At 39.6% G+C, this 19,934-nt stretch overlaps 1 protein-coding gene across 4 annotated transcripts in view; it reads left to right on the top strand.

The window, feature by feature from the left end:
* The window catches only part of LOC122806592 (basement membrane-specific heparan sulfate proteoglycan core protein-like), a 1,657,353-nt gene that overhangs the window by 929,076 nt on the left and 708,343 nt on the right, over window positions 1-19,934 (top strand). For all 4 annotated transcript variants that reach the window (XM_044077142.1, XM_044077143.1, XM_044077144.1 and 1 more), the window contains one exon: window positions 11,655-11,990. In XM_044077142.1, coding sequence (XP_043933077.1) covers window positions 11,655-11,990 — 336 coding nt within the window. The remainder of the gene's footprint in view (window positions 1-11,654; window positions 11,991-19,934) is intronic.

The following is a 19,934-nucleotide window of genomic DNA, read 5'->3' as shown; positions in this document are numbered from 1 at the left end:
CTGTCATATAGTTATGCAGACAAATTTAAGAATAGTCCCTAGGATGGAATCACACAGCATAGAAACCAAAATAAAAGGAGAAATATTCTCACCATAAAGAATACACTCAAATCTCCTAAGTCAATAAGTGAACTCAAAAAAAGTAATCAAGTAGTTTGGGCATAAAATCAAAACATTTAGTCAGTTATGAACTGAATATTGCCATTTCTTCCAAAGAGAAACATAAATCAAACAATACTGCCTCACAGAGTGTACTTTATTGGGGAGAAATCAGTAATCACTATAACCAATTCACCTGCTATTGCAGGTGGAACTATATTCAGATAGTGCAGGTAATTATGGAGCCACATCCCATGACTGAAATCCATACAGAATATGCACTGATTTAAAACACACCTAAACCTTCACCCAATGAATCAATGGAGCCACACTTGTACAGCTCCAGGATAAATGCCACTCTTACTTTCAGCTTGCCATATCGTCACACCATTTCTCTTCATTCAGAATCGTATGCCCCGCAACCAGTCTTCACCAAACCTAAACAGTTTTACTAGCATCTCAAAGCCATTTGCATAGTTTTGTGACACTGTTCACATCCCCACATCTATATTTCTAATGTAAATCTTATGATAGCTATACATATATATATATATATATATATATATATATATATATATATATATTTATTGATATATATATATATATATATATATATATGATATATATATGTGTGTGTGTGTATGTATGTATATAGATATAAAATTATATTTAAAGATACTTTACAGTACATTTATTAACTACAATATTAACATTTTTGCTGTATCTATTTCCTTCCAATGCCTCCATTTCTTTGAATTTCTAAGCACTAATAACATGATCTGTTATCTAGTTGATAAACTCACTAATTCACCTCTCTTCAAATGCTTAGTGTTCAGATTCTACTAATGCATAAGTATCTTCTGTACTGTAATAGTTGCCTTTATTTCATATGAACGTAATCTAATTAGTAGATGTGTGTGTGTGTGTGTGTGTGTGTGTGTGTGTGTGTGTGTGTGTAATTGTTAATGTAAGTGTAGGAAGTAGTTAGGATTGCCATCTTTCATTGTGGCTAAAACCGGAGTAAGGCCACACTCCCTTGCATTACCAGTAACCCTGCCCACCCCACCCCTCTCCCACCCATGGCCCACCCATTTTATGGTATCACTATGACATCACCTGGTAGGGAACGCCCTCTTTTTCCATTCCTGCTGCCTGGTTTTGGCTGATTTATTATGCTTTTCTGTAAAAAAGCATAGTAAATCAGACGATTTACAAACTCCAATAGTATGTTTCATTTTTTGAAGCAGAATACCGGCATTTGTACAGTGTATTCCAGATTACTGGAGAATCAATTTTATTTCTGGATAGTCTGGAAAAAAACAGAGGGGTGGCAACCCTAGAAGTAGTTTGCATCGAAAATATAAGTTAATTAAATATTTAATGTCTTTCTACACACTCACACACATTTAGAAACACAGACAGCGAGACAGATATATGTACACACACACAAACATACATGCAGCAATTACAGCAACTTGTTGAGTGAATACACCTCAGATGTCTAATTGGAGCAAATGAATGAAAAAAAGAAACAGAATGCAAGTCACTGACAGTCTTCCCCAAATGCCTCTTTCCTGTCCCTGGTTTTGTCACATAGTGCTGCTCTGTCCCTCAAAGAAATAATTATTTTCTGGTAAGTCACTGAGAATTAAAGTCAGTCAATAACGCCAGACATTACAGTTTCACACTTCTTATTGTTTAGGGAATGTGTGCCGACAAACTGCCTAGTATAGTCAAAAGACATTAGTATGTGATATGTCTGTCTCTCTCATTTCTGTTCTCTCTCTGTCTTTGACTCTCATATGCACACAGATACACACACACACACACACACACACACACACACACACACACACACACACACACACACACACACACACACACACACACACACAGAAATATACACACAGTTTTTTTATTTACTTTTTTTTCTTTTTTTAATTTTACTCATGACAAACAGCAAAGTCACATCTGATGAGCATATACAAATTGCCTTTTTTCTGTCCTTGCTTAATATGCTGCTGGGAAGTGGCAGACTTATTTTTTACTGGGAATTATCTATACATTAACAAGAGAGTATTTCTTCTCCATTCAGGAAGAAAATCTACATTCGGACCATTCTTTAAGCATTATGAACATACAACAATACATGCAGCTGATCTCAATGGCCACCGCATATTCAATCTGGAGGACAGCATATTTGCTAACAAAGTTAGTTATGCCTCCTTTCTCGGTCTCTCTTTCAGCTCTCTCACTTCCCTGTTTCACATCTTACCATTAATCATAGCATCATAGTATCACAGGAGGTTAGCTAATGACCCTGAGGCCCTTGCAAGCCAAGCCAAGTTTTCTTCCATCTTGTAATGGTGCTATTTGTAGATCTGACTCAGCATCAGCTGCCCCTGTCCAGAAGGGATGCAGGTAAAACCCAGGGGTGAATTTGCGATTCCCTATCCAATTATCCCGATTACTCTTGAAAAAGATCAGTGAAGGTGTTCTGTTTTACTAAGATTGGAAGCTTATTCCAGAGTAGGGGGTGCCTCTGGGAGATGAACCTGTCTCTCCCCCAGGTCCTGTTAATATCGCTGTTCATGTTGAGGTCAGTAGAGCAGATGCAACTAGTACCATTTGTCTTGCTGTTGTGTAGCATTTCCATCAGGGCACAATGCTTAATTGCCCTATAGGCTAGGCAGAGATCACCCCTGAGTAGTCTGTATGACACAGAGTATAGTGACAGGGGTTTTAGTCTATCAGCATAGGACAGGTGTTGGACATCTTGAATTTTCTATGTACGGTACCTTTGAGATCTCTCCAATTGTTGGAGGTGCCTGGTGAGGCACATACCAAAGGGTGCATTGTACTCTATAATTGGTCTAATAAGGGAGGAGTACGGGGGGTTGTAACCTCTTTTTTTTGGAGGCAATGCCCTTATTGATGAGATGGACAATGTAGAAGGCTTTCCTTACCTCTGTGGAAACATGATGGTCAAAGGAGAGGTTGCTGTCAACCTGTATGCCCAGATCTCTTACCATGGATTGTGTACTTAAGGTGTTGGTGTTAATGTGGTGCTTTGCAGAAATGTCTCACTTGCAAAAGGGGATGATGATGATGATGATGATGCACTTTTTTTTTTGCATTTAACTTGAGCCCATGACTTTAGCACCAATTGTTGGTTTGAGTAAGACCTTCCTGGAGGGTGTCAGTCTCACTAGGGGATGCAAGGATCATGTCCAGTTTGCAGTCATCCGCAAACTTTGTTAGCCACCCACCCTTTGTTTTGGCCTGTACTTCTGCAAAGTAAATTCCAAACAATAAGGGCCCCAGCACTGATCCCTGTGGTACTCCACTGGTCACTGGTCTGAATGTGGATGAAGAGTCCCTTGTTTTAACTGTGTGTGTTCTATTGGTGAGTCAGTTTGCAACCCACCTGACTGTATACTGGTTCCTATTCAGTTGGGTAAGCTTATCAGTGATACCTGAGTAGGGAATGGTGTCAAACACCTTCGCTAGGTCTAAGTAGGCAGTATGCACAGTTTTGCCTCCATCCAGGGCTTTGGTGACCGTCATGAAGAAGTCCACCAAGTTTAGTAGGCACAATCTTCCTTTGATGAAACAAACTAGGATGGGTCTAATGTTTGGAGGTCTCCTATATTCTTGTTGATAAGGTCCATGATGATTCTCTCCATGGCCTTGCATATGAGGCTGGTCAGACTTATAGGTCTTTAATTCCCAGGGTCAGCAGACAAACCAAATTTGCACAGTGGGATGAGAGTGGCAGCTTTCCAAGCTGCAGGAACATACCCAGTGCTTAGACTGTGGTTAAAGAGAGTACTCAGAGGTACAGTTAACTCTTGCTTTAAGCAATTTAGGGCACAGCCAGGGATGTTGTATGGTCCCATACAGGCCGTGTTTTTAGATTTGGAAAGGGCATTAAGGACCTGTTCCTTAGAGATTTATGGGGGAGGACATGTAGGAGGGATGTCTTGTGGTATATTGGGTGGAGACAGGGGGAGAAGTTCTCATTTAAACTATCTGCCAGGAGCTTAGCAATATCACCAGGTTCAGTCTGTATTGTGCCATTTACAACAAGATCTGTGCAAATCTGGTATTTTCCTTTGAGGTTGTGGACATAGCCAGTGAATGCCTTATGGTTACCCTTGGCTAGGGTGGCCAATTAAGATTCATAGTCAGCTTTGGATTTTTTCACTAGGTGTCTCATTTGCTTATTTAGGCAGAGGAGGGAGTTCTTTGAGTTTGAGGAGCATCTCCTACTGCTCTTAGACAGCAGTTTATTATTCCTGTTATATAGCCAGTTTATGATGGATGTCCATAGAGCAGGTTTGTTCTCACGTGAGAAACTTACTTTTATCCTGTTGGTTGCAGCTGAGTTGCTACAGATGTGAAGGTGTTTATACAAGGCTTTGGTATAAATCTTGGCATAGGCATCCTTGTCATCAGTAGGGGTAGGGGTTATGAAACTAGTAATATTGTCTCATAAGAGATTACAGTTTGGTTTGGAGAAATCTTTTAGTCTAGTTTCAGCTGGGGGAAGGTCAGATGCTGTTCTTACTTCTAGTGTGAGTGACCTGTGGTCACATCTCATTTGACATGACTGCACATTTGGGATGGTACAATGATCATGCATGTTCGGAAGTACTAGATCCAGAATGTTTGAAACCCTAGTAGGGGTGTCCACTAACTGGTCCAGGGCATTAGAGTTTACAAAGTTCAAGAATCTCTAGGTGAGTGTGTTGGTACAGGTGTAGTTAGACAAATTTATTGATGGGTAGTTGAAGTCACCCAAAACCAGGGAGTTTGGTGGTATACTGAGGGACTCCAGGAGGTCCAGGTAGGCATTGCATGTGTCCTGGCTCATTGTGGGGTTCCTATAATTGGTGATAATTTGGAGAGGAGTTCTTCTTACAGAGAGCACTGTACTTGGAGTAGTTTGAGGGACTCATTTAGTCTTACCAATCTGGAGGAGTATTTGTCTTTAAAAACAATTGATAGTCCTCCTCCTTTTGATTTCCCACTCTCATTTGATGGTCTGAGCGAGTGGAAGGCATTGTAACCTGGTATGGCTGGGGTGCTTAACACAGCCTTGAACCAGGTTTCTGTGACAGCACAGATGTCAGCATCCTCCAATATGAGGACAGCTTCCTGTGAGTGCAGTTTTAGGTTTAGACTCCTAGCATTTAGCGGCATGACCCTGATTTTGTTTTTTGAGGAACAATTTTCATTGGAAATTTTGTACTTGTGACATTGCCTAAAAAGGTACTGGGGGAGGGAAGATCCTTTGCCAGAAGTCAAAATCCTAGGGGGACAGGTGAAGACTGTCTCTGGCAAAACATTGAGGTCTATCAACCATATCATCCCAGGCTGACAGGAACTAGATCCCCTTAGAATGACACCAGAAACTTAGCCAATTGTTGAAGTCAATCATCTTTTGCTTGTATTGCGGCATCATCCTAGGTGAGGGTAGTATGCTGCTTAAGGTTAGCGACATACCTGCCTGGGACACATAATCAAAGAGCTCAGTCACGTCTCTCTTCATATAGTCCAGAGAGGTACGTCTCAAGTTGTTCACTCCAATATGTACTATGACAGAGTCATAACAGTACTTGCTGCTAAAAGACTTGAGTGCATTTGTGATGTTATGGATCTTGGCACCAGATAGACAGTTAATCGTGACATTCCCCTTATCCAACCTGATGAGAGGCACATCAGTGTGACTCACAATAGAATCATCTATGACTAGTAGATTTGGTTTTGTGTTATGCCTTAGTGGCTTACTTGGTTAAACACTGGCATGTATGTTTGTATGTGTACTGTGTTTACCTACAGGTGAACTATGCGTGGTGTGCTTGTGTTTGGGAGGTCTCTGTGCTTTGGGTAGGTTTTTAGAAAGAACCTCTGCAATTGTGGGTTTATGTGTTGGTGGTGCGTTAGGTGAGGGTGGTGAGATGTGAGTGCTGATAACCTGCTTAGGGTCAGATATACTGACTGGTGAGTGAGGGAGCTTTGATTCTATGTTTTTATGTAGATGCACCTCTCTCATGTTGAGTTGGAGTATTGTAAAAAAAGTGGGTTATCAGTGCACATTGGGCAATTGCTAAATTGCCTCAGGATGCCTAATTCAACCAGGTAGGCAGGAGAAATGGTGGGGTATTGTCCTTCCATAGTGCTAGGTACAAGGTGTGGTTGGTAACAAGGATTGACTAGAAATGACCAGTAGAGGATCTTGTGAGAGGGTAGTCCACTAGTATAGATTAGAAGAACTAGAGAGGGTAGCTCAGAGCCTGCACTGATCTGAAGACCGATAGGGAAGCACAACTGTAAAAATGTCCCACTGGAGAACAGACCGCAGCTAAGGGAAAATTTAATGTTCATATAGTCGCCAAAAGTAATTGCAACTGGACATTAGTGCGTGACAATGAATTGAAGTGCACGGCACACAAACCTGCACAAATGCAGGGCTTTTAAAATAAATATAAAAACCTTACTGGCTGGTAATATAGCCAATCAAAAACTCAGAACAGAGCCCTAGATCAACGGGCTGCAATAGATGAGTCTCTAGCCATACACCTTCTGCTACAAGGGTGCATAGGACCTTCTGCAAAGAAAGTTTGCTGGGGATTAGTAGTCAATTCAAATACAAGCAGAGCTAGACAGCAGAATTTGTGGCTAGTCTGTGCTACACAGTACAGGTGCCCAGAACACAAGTTAAATGCAGAAGTTGAAAAACAGTCAAAATTTACAGTAAAACTGCAGAATAATCTGCAAAAACAGTGATAATGATCTGCAAGTGCAGAAATACAAGCAGTAATGGTCTTTTCTTTAGTTGTAAGCATTGGTTGGCACAGATGCAAACAGCAGCATACTGGTTGGCTGCCTAACTCAGTGGAGCTTGGTTAAAACAAATGCAAACCTGTGCAAATGCAGGGCTTTTCAAATAAATGAAAAAAAACTTACTGGTGGACAATATAGCCAGTGAAAAGCTCAGAATAGAGCCGTAGACCAACAAGCTTCAGTGGATGGATCTCTAGTCACATGCCTCCTCCCAAGGGTGCAGAGAGCCCTCTCCAGAGAAAGTTTGTTGGGAATTAGTGGTCAATTCAAATACAAGCAGAATTAGACACAGCAGAATCTGTGGCTAGTCTGTGCTACACAGTACAAGAGCCCAGAACACATGTTAAATGCAGATGTTGAAAACCAGTCAAAAGTTACAGTAAAAATGGAGAATAATCAGCAAAATGATTCTGCTTCCTTCTGTAACTATCACTGAGCAGTCCTAATATCTCCCTCCAAAGCCAAAGAATTACTAGATATGTGTGTTATGTCTACACACCAGATTGTTCCTAGGTAGTATGAAACACAGTTTCACATTTTTCTTTGAAAACCTATAGGCCAATGAGTCTCATCAGCATTGTTTGTAAAGTCATGAACTGCACTGCAATGTAAACTATAAATAAAGAGATAGCTGGCCAACCGTACCTTAACCTGAGCTAATCTCGTTTTGTGACAATTAGGTTCTGTTTACTAGATTCGGTGAATTTCTTACAGAAGAGTTCTGGATAATGTACAGGAAGTACACACTGTATACCTGGGCCTAGATCAAGCCATTGATACTATCTCACATTCTGGTATTATTGAGAATCTTAGTTGTTGTTGTTTGTCTTTTGGCTTTTCCTAGTAAGGGGTTGCCACAGCGGAACTCCGGTCCGCTAATGATTGTCAGTAGATTTTTACGAAACGCTCAATGCCCAACCTTTAATGAAGGCACGCCCATTTACACATGCATGTCTTTCGAATGCTACCCAACCTCAGGGAGGACATGCAGACTCCACACAGAAGGCACTCCCAAGCCCAGCCGAGAATCGAACGGGAGAACCTCTTGCTGTGAGGTAACAACGCTACCGCCGTATGTCTATGTACTTCCCTGGATAGCTAACTAGCTAAAAGAAACAACTCATACAGTTAATAATGATGTCTCTCACACACACACACACACACACACACACACACACACACACACACACACACACACACACACACACACACACACACACACACTTTTAAAAGGCTGATCACGGTGATGTCACAGTATTCCATATTGGCTCCAGTGTTCACCATTTACTTTGCCAAATGAACAAGGATATCTGTCTTACAAAGTTTGTAGAAATACTGCAAACTCAGCAAAGTAATTAACTGTCCAGCAGATACTCATATCCTATGAGAAGGACTAGCTTTCACATATTCCTAGTTTCAAGATCATAGACTTCAGATGAATGCAAAAATACCTTTTTCAGTAGGGGACCAGGGAGAAAAGGTCCAGTACAGAAATACAATTTACAACTAATGATTACACTTGTTAGCAGTTGTAAAACAATACAGAGTCATGAATTATAACAGTAGAAAGTATCAAAGAAAGACAGAAAGATACATTATATAATGTGGAACAATACAATACAATACAATTTTAAACATTATAATATGATGTCAGTTTAATGTCTAATTAATTCATCTAATTCAAATCTAATTTCATCATAATCTTTGCAACTAATTTGAATCTTTTTCACATCAAATTTTAAGTAAGCAATAATGCCTGACAGGTTGTGTGTTACTGTGTAATTAATGTCCTCCTGGGGTGTTATGAGGCTTGACACCAAAGGCAGAGAGCCTCTTTAAAATAGTTCCTCCACCTAATATTTCAAACTTTCTGTAGTATATGCTAATGCTGATGGAGGAAGCATTTGACATCAAAAATATATAAAAAAATAATACGGTACTTAAAAAAAATAAATAAGCAAGTAAAATAGAACAATTTTACAGGCAGCCCATTCTCTCTCTTTCATATGCTGTCTCTTTCTGCCTTCACACACACATACACATACGCAGGAAGTCTCCTCTAGTTTCATACTCACATTCACTCACACAAGCATAACTCTCAACCTCTTAGCACAGAAAATCTAGACAAAACCAAAAATAATGGGGGCCAAAGCCCCCAAAATAGGGACAAATTTTAAATATTGCTGCTGTAACCAGAGAGCTGCTAGAATAAAAGATGTTGTATTACAATGCATTTTCTGAAAGATATAAAGTCCAAAATGTAAACGCCTGTAATTATTTAGTGAACTCACTCCTTACTGATTTTCCACAAAACTTCAGAAAACCACAAATGTTATGAGGAACAGACAAAACATATGAGGCGAAAATCTGGACATTCTGATTAAATTTGAACAGCTGAAAGGACAGAAGAAGAAATAACCAGATCTATATGCATACAAAACCTCTTTATCACTCTGTCCCTCTCTCCCCTGATCTCGCACACACAGTCTCTTCTGTTTTCATACAGGCATTCACTCACACAAGATCGCTGTCACTCTCTCTCATACACACAGTCTCCTCTGCTTTTAAACATGAATTCACTCACACAAGATCACTCTTGCTCTCTCTCTCTCTCTCTCTCTCACACACACACACACACACAGCCTCCTCTGCTTTCATACATGCATTCACTCACACAAGATTGCTTTTACTCTCTCTTGGTCTCTCACACACACAGTCTCTCATGCTTTTATACACGCATTCACTCACACATGCAGACAGAACCATAGGCACATTCATACATATACATACACACCCATACACTTTCTGTATTTTTTTCTTTATACTTGCTAAATAGCAAAAGTGATGCTTAACAAGGGTAAAGTAATGGCAGTCATTCTTTTTTTTGCAGTCCGAGCTCCACGGCAGCTTCATATGGTGACATGAAGTGGGAGACTTGTTTTTCAGCAGGCATTACAAGTACATTAATGCCATGCTGGAGAATGTTCGTTCTCCAATTAGGGTGCTGCTGTACAGTTTGCCCATTCTCTAATCTAATGTAATTCATTAAAGACCTTGCACCCTCAAGAACAATGAACTCTCCTTTGGACACCACATAGAAGCTACCCCTAGAACATCCTAGCCCACATAATATCTAAGGATATATGTTCCAGATTCAAAGAAGTTATTGATCATTCTACTTGCCCCTGTTATGACCCATTTTATGAAACCACAAAGATTTCTGCCAAAAAAAAAAAAATCTTGGGTATGAGCTCTGGAAGCTACAAGACCTAGCAAATCTCCTGCAGACTTTTGCATGTCCAAATCTGCTTGACTTACAAGGCAAATGACCTACTCCTGTTAAGCCTCTTAAATATTAAATAACCAGGCAATACAAACAACTCCAGTATAATAATGCAAGCCTACATAGAAATATTAACAGAACCTCCTGTGAAAATGGATCTTTCTCCCAAAACCTCCCCAACATTGCCACTAATGCAAAATTTTTGTTTTTAGAAAAAATAGCTTTCAAAATATTCTCTATTTCAAGAAAAACAATGTAAAGTTCAGAAAATTATTAAAGAACAATTGCAACAAAATCTAATGAATGTCACACTAAAATTAAAGTGTTAATTGTTATAAGAAGTGATTTTAAAAATATATTCTGATATCCTAAGTGGCCATAGTGGTGCAGTGGTTGGCATTGTCACCTTACAGCAAGAGGTTCTCTGGTTTGATTCTCAGTAGGAGTGCCTTCTGTGCAGAGTCTGCATGTCCTCCCCTGTGCTCATGCGAGTTTCCTCCCACATCCCAAAGAAATTATTTGCCCTTAAAGTCATATAACCAGAGCTGATCTTAAGCTAAACCTGCTGTTGGGTATCCATGAGTTGATGTTTCATGTAGGAAGACTTCTTCTGTATGATGGCATCAGAACACTCTGTGTGAAACACTTGCTTGGCTGTGCTTAGAAACCAGAAAAAAAATAGATTTGGAATATGCATATACTTAATTATACAAATTTCACCCACTAGTGACTGTTTCTACTGTGCTGAACAAAATCTTGAACTGACTTTGAAAGAACTGATATGGACTTTTACAGATCTGCCATTTTTTTTTTGGAGCTGCAGTCATATGTTTTTGTATTTCTCGGTCTTAAATATGTTATGCTTGCGGAAACACTGCATGGTCACATGACTGACATACTGAAATGAAGAAGATTTCAGCTTTGCGTGTGTAGTGCCCCTGCTCTATGCTGTAATAATATTTAATTCCACTTTATTAACAGGTATTTCAACCGGACAGACTCAATGCGTGCAGTGCAGTGTTTTACTGAATTATGCTTTCCCAAACAGGGCAAGAGTCTCATTGTATGCAAAAGAAGGTTGCAATAATCAAACTGAGTCATTCAGGATGCAGCTTATTTGCATTCCATTACCTTAAGCCAGTATACCTACTGCAGTCACTGCTGAATAATGAGATTTGCACATGAATGCATGTAGTCATTAAATGCACTCAGTCTTATGTTGGTTTGTTGTGTAGTTTTTTCTTCACAGTTTTTTAGACAATCAGCACATTACCTACCCCAAAATGTACTGAGAAACCAGCTTTAGTTCAGTGATATTTTCCTGGTTACTTGTTGCTTAAAAAGGAAATATTTATCAGAACATGTCACAAAGATGCCTGCCATTATACTGTTTAACTGTTAATTTTATTTTGTCCTGTTGCAGATGATGCAGTGACAATGACCACACCAGGTCTCAACCTACCAGACCAGCAAGAATCAATGGTGCTCCTGCCATGTTACTTCAGTGCTGACTCTGAGACAGTTGACTTAAACCTTCTTACGGTACAGTGGGAATACCAGGGAAATCTTCTGGCCAGATTTGTTAACAAAATCCTGTTTAACAACAGTAGGGCATGGCTTTCTGTGGATGGACTGAAGAAAGGAAATGCTTCATTGATTCTCAAGACTGTTTCAACAGCAGATGAAGGGGATTATGTGTGCTATATCAGCTACTTGCCAGATATCAGACAAAATATGACTACAACTTTAAGTATTGATGGTAATTTTATTTCATTTAACAATAAGTGTTGCATTTTCTTTGTTATTTTTCTGATATGGGGGTAAGAAAGTGATAGGATGAAATTACAGAGTTGCCCTCAAATTTCTAAACTGCATGTTTGTGCAACATATACATATATATTTTGCCTTTGATTTCTAGCTTTTGGATTACATTCTAAAGATTTAACTTTTATTTAAATATTTAGTCCTGTGTTGACCATGCATATTATACAGCATTTCTAAAAACTGCCATAAAATGTTGGTAACAAGCTGTCTAAATAGAATCTTTATGGAGGGGGGGGGTAAGCTTCCATTGTCACCATATTGGACACCTAAAGATGTCATGCTTGTAGAAACATTACATCGTCACATGACTGACACTCAAATTAAGAAGATTCATCTTTGAATGGATGGCCTTTAAAATACATGTGCAAATCCACAGGTAATTATGAATTAAAAAAAGACCCCCTAATTTTAGCCAGCAGGTCTAAGAATGATTTTCTATCAACACAAGGAGTCGTTTTAAAGAGAAAGTTATTTGTTCCCCAAAACTAATTATAAGGGTTTCAAAACCCTCAGAAAGACAGTACTGATAAAATGAGCAGTAAAAACAAAACAGTAGTAATAAAAAAGCTCCAAAGCAAATTTGGAGTATATGAAATAGAAAATTTAAAACTAACAGTAAGCATTTTCATCACACAAATGTACAAGTCAGTAACTTCATCAGACTGTGGTACTGCATTGTAAGATCACATCATTTAAACATGAAATGCAAGAACATTTGGATGATGCTGATTTTTAAATGAAATGTTGAATAGTTTGCTAATGCAGGATGATTTAACTGTCTTGAAAAGTGATAAATCTAGAATTTCTATTATGTTCTATATCTAACAGCTACATAAGAATTTTGATAGACCTCCTATGAGACCAATAGTAGCAAGGGCAGGTTCTAAAACTGAGGCACATTGATTTTGGATAGCAGAATTTAAGGGTTTTGTAAGAAAGGCTAATTCCATTCAGGATTGTTTTGATTTTGTTACAAAAATAAGAGGTAAGACTATTAAAGAAGGTACTTTTTTGTTTCAGCTGATGTTCAGTTTCTTTTCACAATCACAATAATAATATAATAATAATAATATAATTATGATTAGAGTGGTGGGGGAGTGAATTAATGAAGGAGAAGAATTTAGAAGCTAAAGATATTAGGTTAAATATAAAGATGATGGGCATTAGTTTGCACAACTATTTCATTTTTTTTTTCAAATTAATGTTGAAACAAAACTGGGGTAACGATGGGGTGTCTGTAGCCCCCAGCTATTCCAATTTAATTTTAACACAATGAAAGAAATATGTTTATCTCCATAGACACTTCTTATATGTTAAATATGGACGTTGTTTTGTTGATATTTTTTTTCATGTGGGATGGAATTTTAAACGTTTGAAGAATTCTTTGAATAGCATTAATGAGGCCACCACTTTTTCAAAATTTAAAGAGTATATCTGAATTGAGTGTGAAGTTTTTGGATACTGATTTTTATAAGGATGTCAATTGCAGCTTGTAACAAAACTCAGCCCCAGGAATGTTACAAGTAATTATATTTTATCAAAAGAAAAAAATAAATGTTAATGGCAGACGGTGCCTCCAACCAGCAGTCAATTCGTAAAAGTAGAAAAAGGAGGCACCATACCACGGCTGCAAAAAACATAAAACACTTTTTAATCCAAAGACAAATAAACAGGTGAGCGCTTTCATGGAATAAGCCACTTCATCAGACAATGTAATGAAAAGCTAAAAGATGAAGTGGCTTAATCCACGAAAGTGCTCACCTGTTATTTTGTATTTGGATTAAAAAGTGTTTTATGTTTTTTGCAGCTGTGGTCTGGTGCCTCCTTTTTCTAATTATATTTTATATTTTTCTAGCATGAATCCTAAGAAAATGACAGAAGGTAGAGTATATGGGAAGGCTAAAAGACGTAGATGATTAACAAGTGATAGTGAGGATGTTACACTGTTACAACACCTAGAGGTGAAGTTTTTACAAAGAGGTTATCCCAAGAACAGGTTTTGTGAGGTACTGAAAAGGACTTTCTGATAGTGTGAGGCTATCAGAGGAAACGAAAAGTCTGGAATGGCTATGACTTTTGTCTGTGGATTTTTATAGTATATTTTATAACTGGAAAATTATATAAGCATGTGACCTTTTAGCTGACAGTTTGTTTCTCAGGATTGTTACCAAATGAGAAAAAGTCTGAAATGGATATCTGACAGCCATAACACCAAGATGATAAAAATGAATAAAATAGAAACTTACACATGTGAGAACTATTCATATTGTAGGTATATAGAGAATGGTTCAAATTAATTTTTGAAATATTTTTATAAATCTGTAACTTCCCCTGTTTTTTTCAATGTGTGACTCTGATTATGTTGCATGTGTCATGTCTGAAAGACAACTAGATCTCTAAAAATTAAGAATATATAAACATCTATATGCTATCACTGAGCATGATTCTTTCAATGCACTTTACAGATATAGTGCGCTTGCAGCAAGTTTAAACTTTTTTTATTTTTTGTTCTGGATTTTCAGAATAAAGATATTCATGATGGTGATAGGGAAAATATGTTAGAAGTTAGGGAGTTGAAATGGAAACTTAGGTTGAATGCCCTTGAGTTACCAGGGCTGAATGGCTCTTTGAACTTTAAATTTATTTTAAAAATGAAGGGGTTTGGCTAATTAATATTCAATTCAAAGGGTGTTTATTGGGAGACCAATGTAATAAGTGTTTATTACATATGTAAAGAATGTAATGTTACAATGAAGTATTACAGTCTGATGAAGTTACTGACATACATCTGTGTGTTGAAAACTGTTAATGCTAGTATTAAATTGCCTATTTTATGTGCCTCAACTTTGTTTTGGACTGTTTTTATTATTACAGTTTCAAAACCAAATGACTAAAGTAAAACAAAGGGTAGTAAGCACATGCATAGGGTATCTGTAGTACAACTGTGCTGTCTGAAGTATGCAGAAAAGTACAGTTTTGTACCTACCATAAATGTAGATGTTCGAAGATCCACATTGCTGCAGTCCTTACACTCGGGTAGTCCGCTGTCCTCGGTCGGCGAATATCATAAGGCTGACGTCGGTCAAGGCGCATTTGACTGACATCAGGACGCCAGGGTACAAATGCGCATGACCGACATCCTCAGTCTTTTCTTGCCCCAGATGTCAGAAGACCCTAAAAATAAAGGTCAAAACCAAAAGACAGCAAACAAACAACCAACCATCCTAGCACTAAAAATTATATACAATATACACCCTATTGACAACCCAACCCACACAACCGCTAACTAGAGGGAAGGAGGGAGGCAGCAATGTGGATCTTCGAACATCTACATTTATGGTAGGTACAAAACTGTACTATGTTCTTCATCTCACATTGCTGCAGTCCTTACACTTGGGTAGAATCCCAAAGCAGAGGTAAGGGAGGATGGCCAAACTATAGGAAGCAGGAGCTGCCAAAATGCCCTGCAAAACAGCAGTGGCAAAACCAGCCCTGGATTTAGAGTAAAGTGGTAGGTGATAATGCCTAGAGAAAGTATGCACTGAACTCCAAGTAGCTGCCTCCAAAATATCCTTAGTTGCCACCCCTCAAAAAGCTGTCTGGCAGTAGCCCTAGTGGAATGAGGCCTAATCCCAGCTGGAATCTCCTTGCCATGATGGGAATAACAGAAAGCAATGCAAAACCCAATCCACTTAGAAATAGTTTGTTTTGACACAGGCTTGCCCTGAGAACTCAAAGCAAAAGAAACAAATAACTGCTGAGACTGCCTGAACCCTTTAGTTCTGTCCAAATAATATCGCAACTGTGTACATCTAAAGTGTGCAAAATCTTTTCCCTTTATTTTGGGATTTGTGTAAAAAGTAGGCAAATGAATAGTTTGGTTTAAAGCCACACTAGAAACCACTTTAGGCATAAAGGAAGGATTAGTACGTAAAGATACCTATCCTTATGGAAAATTAAGAAAGGCTCAACATAAGGGCCTGCAACTCAGAAACCCTTCTTGCAGAGGTAATAGCCAACAAAAAGCAGTCTTCCATGATAAAACTTTAATTCAGTAGTAGCTGCAGGCTCAAAAGGTTGTAGAGTGAGTTTCTCCAACACAAAATTGAGATCCCAAGCAGGAGTAGGCGCTCTTCGTGGGGGGTTATATTCTTTGCCCTCTAAGAAATTGCTTGAACAAAGGATGAGAAAACAATGGTGGGTCACAATCATAGTGAGCCGAAATTGCTGCAGCATGAACCTTAATAGAAGAGAAGGACAAACCTTTGTCCAGTAACTCAGTAAGATATTGAAGAGCCACACTTAAATTAGGCTCAGAAACATCAAAATCCTTTGCTGCACTCCAAAATAAAAATCTCTTCCATTTATCTGCGTACACTTTCCTTGTACTTGGCCTTCTAGCTTCCAAAATAACATTTAAAACTTACTGTGGAAGTGGAGGCCCACTATGGTTCAAAACAGAATATGCCAGGCTGTTAGGTGCAGAGTGAAGCTTGACATTGAGCAAATGACTGTCCTCCTGAGACAACAGGTGTGGAATCGAAGGCAAAGGCCATGGAGGCTTCCATACCAGGCTTCTCAGTAATGGGTACCAATGCTGTCGAGGCCAATCTGGAGCTATCAAAATCATCTGTGGCTTGTCTTGTCTGGCCTTTAGTAGTACCTTTGGGAGGAGAGGCAGAGGCGGAAAGGCATACACATGAAGATTGCTCCAATTGAAAGAAAGAGCATCCACTTTCCAAGCTGTGGGATGAAACCTTTTTGTGCAAAACTTTGGCAGCTGGTGGTTTAGTGGAGAAGCGAACAGATCTATGTCTGGAGTTCCCCATGACACTGTCAATTTCTGAAATACATGAGGATCCAATTTCCACTCGTGGGGATCCATAATTTGTCTGCTCAACACATCTGCTAAGGAGTTCTGTGCTCCCGGCAGAAACCTTGCCTGAAGATTTAGCTGTAAACTGAGAGCAGTCTCCCACAAAATCATTGCTTGCCTGCATAGAGGATAAGAATGTGTTCCGCCTTGCTTGTTGATGTACCACATGACAGTTGTGTTGTCTGTTAGAATCAACACCTGCCCTGGAAGAAGTAAATCCTTGAAAGCTATTAATGCAAACTGGACTGCTAACATCTCTTTCAAGTTGATATGTAGATGTTGTAGTCTGGCAGGCCACTTGTCTTGTATCCACTTTCCATTCAGATGAGCTCCCAAGCTTTGTCTGAGGCATCTGTCGTTAGAATCTGACTCGCCTCTGGCCGGGTCACAGAGAGTCCCTTGTTTAGGTGACATTCCTGAGCCCACCACAACAATTCCTTTTGAATGCAAGGTATTATTTGAATGACAGTGTCCAAATCCTGGCAGTGCTGTGTCCATACATTTTGAGATACCATTGTAGCTTCCTCATATGCAGTTTGGCATTGGGAAGCACCAGAATACAAGATGCCATGAACCCCAAGGCTTGAAGGACTGTCCTTGCAGTCAGCCTGGACTGATGAGACAACTGATGAAAGTAAAGGGAAAGATTCTTTTGTTTGTCCGGGGTCAAAAAGGCCATCTGGGATGCTGTATTCAGTCTCACACCCAGAAAGCACATGTCCTGAGAGGGTACTAGACTGGACTTTATTTCGTTCACAGAATACCCCAGGCATCTTAGCACTGCTATCACATAATCCAAATGATGAAGAAACTCGTCCCTTCCTTGAGCCAGAATCAGGCAATCATCCAAATAAGGATAGATCTGTATTCCTTTTAACCTGAGGAAAGCTATCACTGGAGCCAGAACTTTCGTGAACACTCTGGGCACAGTAGATAAGCCAAAGGGCAATGCAGAGAACTGATAATGAGAAGTCCCAGCTCATACTTCCTGCAACTCAGTCTGATAGGAACATGAAGATAAGCCTCCTTGAGATCCAAAGTTACCATCCAATGATCTTTGCCCAGCAGAGGTAAAAGCTGCTGTAACGTCAACATTTTGAACTTGGGAATGTCCAGATAAGTGTTGAGGATAGATAAGTCCAAAATTGGTCTCCACGTGTTCCCTTTCTTTGGTACTAGGAACAGGTGAGAATAAAATCCTAGGCCCACTTCTGGCATAGGGACCGACTGAATGGCCCCTATTTGGAGTAACAGAGAAATTTGCTTGTGAGCCTCTATCCTTTGTTGAGGAGGAACGTCTGGCATGCCTTTGAAAGGAGGCAAGGTATGGAAATAAAACCTGTAACCGTGGTGTATGATATCCAATACCCATCTGTCTTGGGTAATTAAACTCCAATTTTCTTTGAAAAGTGCCAACCTTCCTCCCAAAGGTGCTGCCAGGGAAGGCTCTGGCAGCTGAAAAGGTAGGTCATTGAGTCTGTTTACGAAAGGACTGACCCCTGCTGAAAGAGCCCTGAGCTCTGCCCCTACCACGTCTAGATCTACCCCTAGACTGGGAATCATAAGAAGGATACGCCCACCCCTTAGTAGGCCAATTTCTACTAAACTTTGGGCTGAACCTGCAAAAATCTTTAACAGTCTGCATAGACTTAGCCTTGTCTTCCATTTTCTTTAAAACTGCCTCAACAGGAGAACCAAACAACACATCAGATTGTAAAGGAGCATCTAAAATCCTTGTTTTAACATGGTCAGATAAATTCTGTTCCAAGAACTGACCCAGTGGCAGCCACCTTAGACGAGGCCTGTACAGCATCAAAACCACATTGCAAAGAATGCTTACCCACCTGTTCAGAAACATGTACTAAATCTTGTAACTCTTTACAATCAATACCTTCCGCCAGAGCATCAACCTTAGACTTCAATTGTGAAAGGAGATAGTTTTATTTCAACATGTGAAACTGGCAATTCAAAGCCCTCATAGCTAGAGTGGAAGAAGTATAAACTTTCTTTCCCCATCTATCCAAAGCCCTGGCCTCTTTGTCTGAAGGAACACAGAAGCCTTAACACCTTTAGGCCCCTGACTAACAGTTTCTGGGTCTGCCCTAGGACTCTTAAAAGATACTTATGAGCTTCAGGCACCCTGTAATACCTATCCGGTTTAACAGGAGCAGGAGGCAAAGAATCAGGATTAAGAAAGCCTCTGTAAAAACATCTTCCACCACATCCAAAACAGGAGGTATAGCCAAAGGCCTATGCTGGGGTAAAACAAAAATTCCCTAAGCCTTTTCCTGGAATCAGAGAAGTCCTGACCTTCCCACTTAAAATGCTCCCTCATGGAATGAAGAGTTTCTGAAAGAGGAGAAGCAGAAGGAGAATCATCCACATCAGAATCAGAATAAGGAGAATACTCCTGCCCTGCTCAAAACTCCCTTGCTCAGGCTCCACCCTAGGTCTTATCAGGAAACCCCTAATCAAAGTAATCAAATCTTCTGCCATTTTAAGCATATGCTTCTTGGGCACAGTTCCTGAAGAACTAGGGGTAACACCAACTGAAGCTAAACCTGGCCTGCCTCTGGGAGAAGCCTTGGAAACAGAAGGAGAGGGCCTAACCACCCTAGGAACCTGAGAAGCCCTTCAGCCTGACCTGCCTCCTGAGAGGCCACATCCTGCAATAACAAAGTCTCTCCTGGGATCAAGAAAGAAACGGAACCAACCCCACACCGCCGACACCTAGAAAAGAACTGCGTCCGGGTAGTTCTTCTAGCCTATTGTCCGCATTTTATAATTGCACCGCTTCCCAAAGACTAACCTGGCACAATCCAACCTTCTTTATACCTAAACAAGGAATACACAAAGTATGATAGTCTCTGTATCTGTTTCCCACAAGAAATACAATTATTCACTTTTCTGACATCCGTAACCACTGAGGCAAAATATTCCCAATAACTTTGACTAATCGAAATATTTCAGGTCCTGATGTCAGTCAAATGCGCCTTGACCGAC

Source organism: Protopterus annectens, chromosome 7.part0 (genome assembly GCF_019279795.1).
Source record: "Protopterus annectens isolate FY-2018-M chromosome 7.part0, PAN1.0, whole genome shotgun sequence".
Lineage (NCBI taxonomy): Eukaryota > Metazoa > Chordata > Ceratodontiformes > Protopteridae > Protopterus > Protopterus annectens.
The sequence above is the reverse complement of the archived record's forward strand: the minus strand, read 5'-3'. Positions and strand labels throughout refer to the sequence as shown.